Source organism: Falco peregrinus, chromosome 14 (genome assembly GCF_023634155.1).
Source record: "Falco peregrinus isolate bFalPer1 chromosome 14, bFalPer1.pri, whole genome shotgun sequence".
Lineage (NCBI taxonomy): Eukaryota > Metazoa > Chordata > Aves > Falconiformes > Falconidae > Falco > Falco peregrinus.
In genome coordinates this window covers 13,125,842-13,138,430 of record NC_073734.1, presented here as the reverse complement: position 1 = coordinate 13,138,430, position 12,589 = coordinate 13,125,842, and the positions used below count along the sequence as shown (strand labels likewise).

Below are 12,589 nucleotides of genomic sequence, written 5' to 3'. Positions count from 1 at the left end.
CCAAGCCTCTCTTTATGGCTGGCATGCACAAAATGTAGGTTTTAGAGCCTCTCTCTTTAAGGATTTACGGGCAAAGTTACAGATCTTCCTCCAATCTTACTTACTGAAATGGATGAACAGCTTTAGATGAAACTTTCAACAACTAATGACAGCAAAGTTAGCAGAGGCAAAAACCCAGCGTGAACAAGTTCAGCCTAAATGTTTGAATTTGGCAAATAAGACAGTGAAAGAGATAAACTTAAAAGGGAAAGTTTTGGATGACCTTAATGCTATGCACTGCAGCTTGTGGTGTCTGTAATAGGTTATTTCCAGAGCATCTGAGTGTCTTCCAGTAGTGCATTAAGCAATGTAACTAACATCTGTCACGAGGTTCATTTTCACTCACACCTCCCTGGAGGGAAATTCTCTCATTTCTTAACCTCTGCTGGACCCCCAGTCAATAATGTTCATTACCTCCAGAGAAAAAGTCTATCAAAAAGAAAAAAGAAAAGAAAGAGATAATAGATCTAAGATTCAGGCTGCTTTGGTGACATTTTACAGTCTTTTTTGCCAAGAAAAACAGTAATTTCTTTTAAATTTCTTTACATGATATTTAAGCACTGAAAAGGAAAGACAAAATTATTGAGCTATTTTTCCTTCACCCATGATTATGCAGCAATTTATCAACAAAATGGAACAAGAACATCTGACTGGGATTATTTATTATACAGTAAGGCATTTATTTTTTTTGTTCACTTCACCAGGAACAGTGTCCCTGTTATGGCTAGTTAGCCATCTGTGTCCTGAGAGCTTTCAGAGAAGGATTAAACTGTCATTTGTTTTATTTCCTTTCATGAAATAACTATCCTAACAGGGCTGAGGCAAGACTTGCATATTGCTGGACTCGCTACCTTAAGGTCGCATGAAAAAGAGTAACTGGATCTTCCCTGGAGCTAAAGCAAAGCAATGAAACGTTTGGGGGTTTGGTTTTGTTCTTTTTACTCCTTACACTCAGTAACATGCAGGATTGCTACTGAAGTGCTCCTGCTGGAAACTGCATAGATTAGACAATCTCTATGCCATGCTTAGGCAGAGATGGTATTATCTGTAGGTTTTACTTTTTTTAAAAAAATCTGATTCATTTTCTACCTTTGGTCAATAAGGCTTGGGTTTAAGCACCGATCAGGGCTGGAAGCAGGAGGGTGACAAAAGTACACAAAGAAGGAACAGGCATGCCATGTCCTCCGGGCGCTAAGGGTTTACCAGCCCTTACCCACTGACTCACAACCCCACACACAGAAGGCTGGCACTGTTGTCACAAGGATGGCTGTGGCATGTGGCATCCCTTCCCCGTTTACAACTCCACCAGTGGGTCTAAAAACTTCTAGCACTTCTTCCCTGGAAAGAATGAGAAAAATAAGCTGCCTGATTTAGAGAAAGATAATCTGTGCCCTCAGTAAGAGCAAACATGTGGGAAAACTATTTGCTAGAAGAATGTACCTTGCAGCTATTGCCAAAGGCTTTGATGGGTGTATCTGTGCTTTGGATAGCTTTATGGCTGCACAGTGGAAATTGCCCATAATGAATAACATCTACATTTCTCAAACACCTTTCGTCCAGGAATCAAAAGCACTTTTCAAAGAAAGGGCCATATTTTGAATGCTTGATGCTAGCAGCTCCTTGTGTCACAATTTTATGGACCGACTTTTGGAAACAACTTGGTAGCCAAAGCTCTCTGGCACTCACTATGCTTTAAGTGACAACTGAGCTCTCTCAAGAAATGGAAGCCACACGGCATTTCAGTGCTGAAGTGCAACTGCCTCTGGGGTGGAACAGACACACCCTGGAGTGGCTGGCACCAGCGCTGTGCTGAACCTTGAAAGGGGCACTTTAGCCAAGGAGGGCAAGCCCTGCGTTTAAGACAGGAGCCAAACATTTATAAGGATCTGATAATGGCTTTTCTCAAGGTCTTGGCTTCAAGGACCATATGTAATACTGCAGTGAATTCCATGTATCATCTCTGATGGAGAGAAGAGCTGATCTGTCTTGAGTGAATGGGAGTTAAAGAACCAAGTATCTTGTATGAGCCATCAACTACAGCTCTGGAGACTGCGCTGGTAGGAGCTGTTCTGTCACAGAAACCAGCTGTATTGCGGGAGAACTGAAATACTGACATCTATAGATGCTTCAAGTCTAACAGTTACAAGAAGAAGAAACCCATAAATAATACCCATTCTTCCCTAAAATTTCCTTCGTTGACTAGTTTACAGCGAGAACGAGTTCAGCTTTTCTGCCCATCGCTGTTTGTGTGCTGTTTACTGCAGTCCCTGTGTCTGGCCTGGCCTGCGGGATTTCCCCAGTATGATGCCCCAGGTGACAGGGAAGGACCTGCAACGAATTAATGGGATACACAGAGCTAGCAGTGGGGCCGGACAGAGCTCTGCAAGAACTGCAGCCCTCGGTACTGCCTTCTGAGGGTGGGAAGGTGACAGGCTCTCCTCCAGGTAGCAGGAAGGCTTCAGGCCACTCTACCCCTGCTCCCCATCTGCATCATATTTGCAAGTCAGCTGCTTCCCATCAGCATGCCTCCTGCTGGGAGGGCAAATGAGGGGCTCATTCAGACCACTGTGCTTTGGCAGGACTGTGCGCAACCAAACATCGACCCCTCACATCTGTCCCTGGGAACAGATGGAAACATCACCCTGCTGTTGCAAGCTTAACCACGTACACACAGGCCCCTCCAGCTGTTACTACATGCATTCCACCAGTGACCCCAGCATGACAGCACGGTACCTCCTGCCCAAATTTTCTGAAGCTGCTCTGCTTTCCCATTCCTGCTACGCTTATGCCATATTTGGAAATAACCTGGTCACAAGCTATGGGGTTGCAACTCCACAGAGCTGTGACCAGGCTCCCAAACCTACAGGAGCATCTAGTTCTCCTGATCAGTTCCCAGGCAAACAAAAGCCAAGGAAGAGCAAGAACACCAATGAGAGACACGACTTTCTTAGAAGGAATACAATTATAACGTAGGTAAACTACCTCCATTTACCTCCCCAAATTAAAATAATCTTTTTCTTACGCTCTTAACTAAGAACGAGACCAGAACGTGATCCGCTCTGCTGCTGACTGCTATTCACTGGCCAGAAAGAGGCTGCAATGAGACAAGAGACAAGTCCCCCAGTGCAAGAATGGTTGAAGGCAGGAGCATGCACTCACAGTGGCTGCTACAGCACAGAGCAGAGGCTTGCAGAGAGGGAGGACACACACCTCTGTGGAAGACCTGTGGATTCAGGGCTATGGGACAACTCCACAGACTGTTACAATGCATAGCAGCTCCTGTAGCTCTGCTGGCGCTCTCTTCTTGGCCTGCACAGCTTGCATGGTAGTGGTCAGAGGACAGAGTGCAAGATCAGCCTAATTCACCCTCAAGCAGTATTTTTTTTTTCTTTTAACATCCCCCACCCCTAAGTCTTTAACTTCCCTCACGTACCACTACCATACTCTCAGCAGGGAATCCATACATGAAGCTGCACTAAGATTTACACCTCTTTACAGAGAGGACTGGGGTTTCCAAGTGGGGTAGCAAGATCTGGGAATATGAAGTAGTCAAAATAATCTCCTTTTTAATTGCTACTTTTCAGCCTTTTCCTGAGAAAAGCTTTTGAGCTTTCCTGTCCACAGAACTCTAAATTAGGCAAAGTTGTTTTATTTTATTAGGGAAACAAGACAATTCCTAGTATTCTTGCTATGATGTTTGCAGGGTAAGCTGAGAGAAGACAGAATCACTTTCTGAGAAGCAGCTGGCTTAACATAGGCAGGAACAATGTCAGAATTTGATTTCTTTTGCTGACTTTAACACAGCAGTGAGCCCCTCAGTCTGCTTCTCTCCCATCCCTCTGTGCTACTGGGAATCTGCTAAGACACGCCTGGGGGACGTTTGGGCTTCTAAGTCTGTGCCTTAAATGTCCCAACAGTTCCCTAACTTGCAGAAAGTTTATTCCTATCAGGTTCTTAACTTCCATTTTCTTGGGAAAATCACTGCAAGTATCTCCCGTCAGAAGCCTACTACAGAACATGTCTAAGAACTAAAGAGGTTTCCCCCTCATCCCTCGAAAACTGAATGTTGTCCAAAAGACTGAAATTTTTAGATTTTAAATCTCATGTTTATGCTGAAATTACAAGCTAATAACAACAATCATGTGATTAAGTCTGGATGAAAGGTTTTCATCATGCGGAAAGTACATTCCAACACAGTTAAAAATAAAAATCTCAAAGGTTTGAACCCCTCCACCTCTCCTCCCTCTCCCTGTGCTTCTGCAGAAACACAGGAAAGAGAGAGCTGAAAAAAGCAAGGGAGAAAAAAAAAAATATCTCAAAAATGCAAGCAAAACAGTAACCCATTTCAATTATAACAAAAACCTTATTTTCTGCACAAAATACAATTTGCTCTTTTCAACAGGCTCCAGCTGTGGTAGGCTGAGAGTAAAGGTGTAACCCATGAAGGCAAATATGGCTTATATTTTAGGAATTTCCATAATTTTTATGGATTGCATTGATGAGAAATGCATTTGCACACTCCGAACTGCCAGTAACATTTTCGTTGTGGGATATACTTTGAATAATTCCTTTGCAAAAAGCATGGCCATATATTCATTAGAAATAGAAAGTCATTCTGAAGACCCAAGCTTCTAAATGAATGGTATTTCAGTAAATGAAGGTGGTATACATTCAACATACTGATTCTCCAACTCATCGTTCTCTAAGCTAAAATGTATCATTCCTCTCCAATTTCAATTCCCAGCCATGCCTTCCTCTTAATCTTAATTATAAATGGTCTGCCACTTATCAAATCATTCTTGTGTACTGCACAATCCTCACCCTTAATTGCACAAATATTTTATTTTTGGAACAACACAGCTCAGCAACAAGCTTCATTTTTCTTTTCATGACTCAGTCTCTATTAAAGCGTTTATAAAAGCTCTGTGCGTATGGAGAGAAAATTAGTTGCTCCTCCGTGGCTAACAGTTTTTAGCTAATCACAATGCAGCTCCACATCACTCGGAGCACAGCAGTGATTAAAACTGTGCCTGCAACAAAGCAACATTGTACACAGCGATGACGTGCTCCAGTCAAAAACGTCTCCCCTCTTGTTATGATTGGTATTCCCCAGATGTTTGACTTTGAGCTCTAGCTTGGCAGGCAAGGCTTTGTGGCTGCAATTCAAGTCCCAGGCTTGAGCAGCTCCAGTGTTTATTCTCATAATTTACACTTTGTGATGGCTTATGGACAGTTACGTACTTGGTTTCATAGCCACCACTTCAAACCAAGGGCCTGATCCTGCCTTTATGGAATTAGTGGTAAATGCTTCCCAATTCCAGTACTGGCAGGAGGCCCCAGATGACTAAACGGTCTCTCCAAGCAAACAAGCCAATATAAAAGAACAATCTGGTTTAAAACCAATAAAAAAATGCCGGAAATCTTACTTACTAGGAAGTCTTCTTCACAGTACACCTTGCCATTGACGTTGTAGAATGCTTTTCCTCGTAGTCTTCTCCCTGTTAAAGTAGGGTACCATCAGGATTTTGTGCTGCGTCCCCAAACCCGATGTTCAAGATGCAAAGTGAAAAGCACACCCCGCTGCGCTACCTGCAGGGCCTTCCTGGCCCCCCTCCCCCCCGGAGGGTCCATCCAGAGACATGGGTGAGGGCTGGGCTCTCGGCTCCATCCTGCCTTCAATTCCTTGTCAACTAACGTGATTTCTAAGTGCAGGTTGTGGAGCCCAGCTGATACCAGTTCCTGGAAAACTTGTAATCTAAACCCAAAAATTACTGTTCTCGGGAGAAAGGCTCATTTGTAAATTGAGACAGTTTTCTTAGCAGGTGAAATCACAGCAGGCATATATCCACTGCAATCAACATCAGCGGTGTGTTTGTCTCTGAAGGACCAAACAAGGGATACTGCATATGGATGTCCCTGTCACCTTTAAAAATATTAATACATTAATCAATGCCACAGCAGCTACACCCACAGCCTGCAATACTAAAGCAGTACAATGCACACATGACAGAGGGAAGGGCAGAAAAATCACACTGAAAACAAGAGATTTCATTTTCAAGTTTGAACATCTGCCATTTCATTAGCACTTGCAGAACTCTTACTGACAAAGCCTGTGATCAACGTTAACTGATGGCTCCCTTTACAGCTAAGAAATGCACAACAGACTCCAGAGAGTCCCAACAAAAAGGATTAAACCGAGGAATTCAAAAATGCTCGAGCCCAACCAGTTTTTAGATACAGCTGATCAGATCTGTCTCACGCCAGAGCTGCTCCACTGAAGGCAACGCCATTTTATCAGTGTAAAACCAGAGAGGGAGAAGGGAAACCGCACTCATCCTGACTCGCTGTGTTTCCCCTCTGTGTCAGGGTCCCGCTGACCGAAGCTCCCAAGACGTGGGCGCTCTCACAAGCCGTGCGCAGCCTTGGCGAGCGGATGGCATGGTGCCTACTACGGGCTGCGTACCAGCTGCCGTTAGTAGAGACACAGAGCAAGGAAGAGGGCAAGAGGCTCTGTATTTACAGGTCAACAGATGACTACTCCCAGGTCACTGCCGAAGCTTTTATTCCACAGAACAAGCTTAGATGCCTCCTACTGAGGCAGAGTAGCTGCACCATAAACACCGCTGATCTTTGCAGAGGGCCTGACTCTGAGGGCCGGCGAGCTGAGCCAGCTGGCCAGGCACAGAGGGGGCAGGAGTGCTCTCCACGGTTTCCATAAACAACATTGAGGAAAATATGATTAATTTTCAGTGCTTTAAAGTGCCTTTTACACGTTGCCACTGTGATCTGATCCTGGGAAACAGTGTGTGGCACAAAGAAGTTGGGATCTGGGCTGATGCTTTTGGGAAATCACATGCTGCATGTGGTTGTCTGGCGGTTTTACTGTCGTGGCCGAGGGAAATGCTTCTTTTGTGTGCACATTCTTGGGCTGTCGATCTCACGGGCTGCTGTCTCCATACTGCTGGTAGGTGGAGTCAGCTCTTGTTTGTCTTCCCAGCTGCCTGGTAGCTCTGGTGGGGACCAGAAGCCTCATAGCATGGGCAATGCACTGAGACTGGTCCCATCTCCTCTGAGAGTCTTCGGTAAAATTGGTCCATCCTACACGTTACACAAACAAGGCATGGGGCTGGGACTGCAATCAGGGGGTCACAGGGTCTCTCTGAACTGATGCAGGAGCAAACCATCTCTAGATCTTCCCTCCTGCTTACCCAAGCCATTTTTAAACCTCTCCAGTGAAAGGTAAAGGAAAGGTAAATGGAAGGGAGGGAAGAAAAGGGAAGAGGCCAGAATGGCTTCTTAAAGGACACGTTGAGCTCTGCCAGACCCAGCCTTGATAAACAGCTTGTCTTTAGATGGTGGAAACAAAGTGGCTGCACCCAGAACAGGGACTTGCCTTGAACGAGCTGATGCAGCGCTCCCACCTTGCTCATATGCACCGCCAGTGCAGAACCACTGTGTTTATTTCAGGTGGAGAAGCACTGGCCATCACCCTCACCACATACCCATCGTGGTTAGCATCAGCAGGAGATAATTACGAACAAAACCTGAACTCCAAGGAACGGCTTAATTCCAGGAGCCATCAGCATCTCCCAAGGCGCTCAAGAAGGTGCACGAGGACCCATACATCTGGCTTCATATCCCAGTGTGCAGAGCCTGGCAGTGCTAAGGTTGACAGAAACACCCCCAGTTCTGGTCCTGTTGTTCCCTTAGCCCAGCATCACCGGCAGAAGCCAACGGGGTCAGAGCTTTCCCAGAGGAGGAAGGAGTGGGAAGCCTACCACCCAAAGCAAACAAGGCAAACCCAGTGTTTTGGACTGGCTCTCAAAGGCACTGATGTTACCAGATGCGTTTGGCAGCTGATTGCCCTGCAACTTGAAACAACCTAACCTCACCCCAGCAGAGCAAAGCTGCAAGCCCCCACCTCAGCTACTGCACAGATGTGAGCCCCTGCTCACTGCTCACACCCCGCTCTGCAAGCCCCCTCCGCCTGCCAAACACCGACAGCTGGCCTCCCCTGCCATACAGCTGACGTGGTAAAACCAGCTCCGTTTTACACTGCACTCGCAGAGCAACACCTTTCAAAACTGAGGAAAACTACAATTTTCCCCATTTTACAGCTAAAAAACCAAGCCACCTATTAGGGAACCGGCTTGCCTAAACTCTTAAAGCAGGCAAGCAGCTTGCTCACATGATAATTACCATTATTAGCAATAATTAATAAGATTGACAGGCCTTTTACCTTAGAAGAATTTCATTCGGGGATCGTACAATAATTATATCATAAACAAGAAACAGCAAGTTATCACACAAACAGCTGTAGCTGCGCTACATTGGCTTCCACATACTGCATTTTAGAAATAAGGGCAAAAACCAGGCGTTCCATTTGCCCTCCAGAGGAGTTTGCTAAATGACAGCACTGAACATGGTCACACAGCAAACACTGCGAGTGCCTGGGCATCATGTGAAACCTGCAATGTAGAGGGAAGTGCTGGCAGTTGCAGCCAGGGAGACACAAAGGAGAGCATGAAGGAGATGCAGTGCTGGTACCTCCCAGCCCCAGGGCAGTGGCGCAGCACCTCAAGGTTAGGGCACCTGCCCCTAGCTTGATGTACTGGACAAGGTGGTTTCACCCTCCAAGGTCCTGGAGTAACTGGGGGGCCTGCACAGCACCAGCCTGTTCTGTGTAGCTGTAACTACTACTGTCAATCAGGCAGAGAGAACAAATTAAAAAACCCCTAATGTTGCTTTAGCCAGCCGAGTGAAGTGCCTGGCCAGCTAGACGAGGTATTATCATCCTGCCACTGGTACACGGAACCTGCTGCTTGGCTTGCCTTTGAATGACTGAGTATAGCTAGCTGAGCCTGGGTTACTATTTGCTTTCATAATACTGAAACAAAAAAGTCAAGAGTTTCTGACAAAACTTGATGCAACTTGCTGATCGCTCATTATTATTATAATGAGCTCTTATAATGAGCAGCCTAGCGCAGAGTTCACAAGTACTGGGTTTCACAAACACTGTGCTGCTTCCCTCCTTCTGCTGGATACCCACCTTGGCACGCCTGCCCTGTCAGACCAGTTTTGAACAGCAGCAAGGATGAGGCTCCATTTCACACCCGACCAGAAGAGCAGCAGGTCGGCCAGGAACGCGCAGGGGGACCATGGGATGGGGCAGAAGCCGCCCAGCCTGCAGCCCGCGTGCAGGCACGTAACACCAGCTTTCACAGAGAAACCCTTTTTTCCCCAAGTGCTCTTTAGCCTTGTTTTACTGTAGAAAATTAAGCTTAGGCACTCACTGTGACAATAAATGCTTGTTGCAAGTAGGTTTTACATTTCTTGACTGACACCCACACATCTGAGGGGTAGCGAGTGCCAGGAAAAGTGGGTTCCACCACCGCAGGTGGGAGGCAGGCAGAGACCTTGCAAATGCTCCAGCAAAGAGTGCAAATATTCATGTAGATAACCTAGCAGTCAGTAACACGCAAGCTAGAAATTACTGTGTCCCAAGGAACAATCTCAACCGGTGTTTGCAACCAACATGACAAACATGCAAAAGAAGGCAGGCTTTTGAAACTTTTAAAAAAATGTATAAAATCAGAATCAGCTCTAGGTTTTTAATACGGGATTTCACATTTAACCAGTTTATGAGTCTCTGGTATTTAAATGTGTCTAGCAATTACTTCCTGCACAATTTTTATCTCCTATGTGTGGCAGACTGAAAGGAAGGAATGGGAAAGCTGCTGCTTTAGCAGAGGATTCAACTCAAAGATTCAGCTTGCAAAAGGAAAACCCACCCACAGCTGACACAGGCTGTCCGCAGCTATTCTCTGCAGTCTCCACAACACTTCACTGGGTGGTGAAAACACACCAGCCAGGAAGCCAAGATAGGGTAAAACTTTTTCCAATGCTGTTTCAAAAGCTGCATCAGGCCCTCATAGAACAAAATGTGAATGAGACCGGGTTTTACGGTCTTGAGGAGGTGCTCCAAAAGAGCACTGAAAACCTCCTGCCCCCTCCGCTAGCCTGGAAAGCATCTGCCAAGCCCTCCCTGCCGCTGCTGGCAGTGGGGTATTTGCCTATAGGGAGGTGAGTTTATCAAGTCGCAGCCTTCAGTGGTAGATCTCTAGTCTCGCATGGGATGATGCAACCACATCAGGGGCTAACACCCCCCTCTTCGCCTTTGTAAGCCAAGAGATAGCAATGTCTCACTGTCACAGCATGGTTATTAGACCTAATTACTGTTTGCAGCATGCTTTGAAGTTGGAAAGTGCCAAGCATTATTATAATATTTTAAGTACTTTGATGATTAAAAACACACAACTGTTGGGTAATAATCATGATTTACTAGTATTGTAGTGTAAGCAACTTCATGTGAGAAGCCTGCATTGTCTCAGTGCCTGACGCTACTTAAAAACAAACAGCTCCCCTCTGACATAATGAGAAAGCTGCAGCCCCAGCCTCGCCTTCCAGATAACGCCTGGTGCATCCCTGTGACTACCAGCAGGCTGAAGAAAATAGACCAGTGCACCTTGTTGCCATCATGGGATCTCTCTTGATAGTCCTGTGATGCATGTGCCTCTTCTTGTAACTGTGTGTGGGAAAGTTGCGGCGTTAGAAGGGACAAAGTAGGATACAATTAATATCCTTGTTATTTCTAACATTACAGCTGTGTGGAACAAGAGGATTGTATGTTAGTCAGAAAATGTAATTAGAACCTCCCCATATGGAATGTAATCAAAGAGTTCAGCTGTAGGTACCGCTGCTAAAGATAAGAAATTCGTTAAAGCAGAGCTAATTAAGAGCCCAAACAGCCCAAGCTATTGCCATGGAATATTACTCAAGTACCTGACATTCCTGTTGACTGGGGACATGCCTGGGTAGGTCTGACCACACACAAGCACAGCCCTTGGCTCTGCTGCTGCTTCTCCCATGGGGGCACAACCCCCTGGGACCCCCTGCGAGCGAGGCACAGGCTGCGGCAGGACCAGGTGGGATGGGGGTGTCTGCCCTGCTTGCTCCAGCCCCCAGCATGGCCATGCACTGCTCCAGCTGGGAAAGGGGCACCCACAAACTCCTGGCTTGTCTCACAGCAGCAACACAAATACACAGCATCCTTCAACAGCTCTTTCTGGAAAAAGGCATTATCGTATTACCTCTCTCATTGGGATTTCTTCCTCTTAATTCTTATTTTTACAAATTGTCAGTTCTAAGACTGAACGGGGCACTATGAGAATCTCTGCACTCTGGAAGCTTTGGTCTTTGGTCCATGACTCACACAGCTTTCTGAGCATGGCAGCCCCTGGCTCTTCATGCTTGACTGACTAAAGAACTGTGCATATCTGGTTTAGTTAGAAATGTTAAAGATGGACCTAATTGCTTGTTAACTGCTTCAGACACCACTGCAGTGACTGATGTGACACCAGCATTGGTACCTGTCTCATGTTAGCACCTTAAGCGACAGCCTCTCAAAGCACTCAGACTAAAGCGACGCGTAAACATACACGGCAGGATTAATGCACAACATCTGCTCAAATACTTCCCAGCGACCACAGTGGGGAAAGAAGATTCCCATCTATCACCCCAAAGCCCCGTACAAGTGAAACCAGATACAAGGTGGCTTGGGCTGAGCAAACGTATCTGCGTGCCCACTGCTCACCTCTCACCAGTCTCCATCGCTGCTCAAATGGAAACAGAACCTTTACCCGGCCAAACCTGGTAATTCTGTTTTGCAAAAGCCCCTTGGCACGGGTCTGGGGCTGCTCTGCTTCAGAGCCACCTGCGGTGGCCATCCACGGGCTGCCCATGCTCCCAAATGCAGACAGCACCCAAACCACTTTCACACCCCACGTGCCACCCGTGGGCTGCAGCAGGGCCCGTCACCAAAGCCACGCAGGGGCAGCTGTGCCCAAGCCATCTCCCGGATGGCCTGCGGACCGACATGACAGCATAGGGCACCACGGTGGGGACCACCGTCCGCAGCCTTATACTCTGGCACAGACACTGCAGCTTTTCTTGCCCTGCGAGGTGCAACCTGCCCTCTGAAGAGTGTCTGTGTGCTCTCAAGTGCGTATTTTAATGATCGAGACACCAGGACCAAAATAACTCAAAAGCTAAAGGGCGAATGAAATGTCCAGAATCCAAGCTGTTCTCCACAAACCCCAAGTCGGACAACTACTATTTCTGAACAGCGGAAGCTAAGATGATTCCAGGAACTGAAACTTCACAAGAAATATCAAGTTTTACAAACATGGAACAAATAATTGAAAATAAGTAATAACAACCCACCTCTGCTACCTCCTCTACCCCCATCATCTCAAGATAAAACTGATGCAGATTTTCACCCAGGAAATCTGTTTTCTTTCACATGGTAGAGGAGGTTCGCCTGCCCAGGAATTAAAGATGTGTCAGAAGAAAACAAAAGCTTCCAACACTTTTCCTTTATTTGTTACCATTTCTCCTTTACTTACATTTGAGTTTGGGCTCGCAGTTCTCCATCCCTCCCTCTGGCTTATGGCTGCCTATCTGCACAGAGGTTTTCTTTGCACAAGGTTTC

At 46.3% G+C, this 12,589-nt stretch overlaps 1 protein-coding gene across 3 annotated transcripts in view; it reads right to left on the bottom strand.

Annotated features, from left to right (window-relative positions):
- Positions 1–12,589, bottom strand: part of WTIP (WT1 interacting protein) — a 92,126-nt gene that overhangs the window by 20,346 nt on the left and 59,191 nt on the right. The window contains exon 3 of one of the 3 annotated variants that reach the window (XR_008749770.1): positions 5,466–5,537. Coding sequence is in view for 1 of the 3 variants with exons in the window: in XM_055818503.1 (XP_055674478.1) it covers positions 5,470–5,537 (68 nt within the window). In the remaining 2 variants the exon portion in view is untranslated. Of the gene's footprint in view, positions 1–5,465; positions 5,538–12,589 lie in introns of those variants that run through there. The other 2 variants (XM_055818503.1, XM_027784278.2) reach the window with 2 other exon arrangements.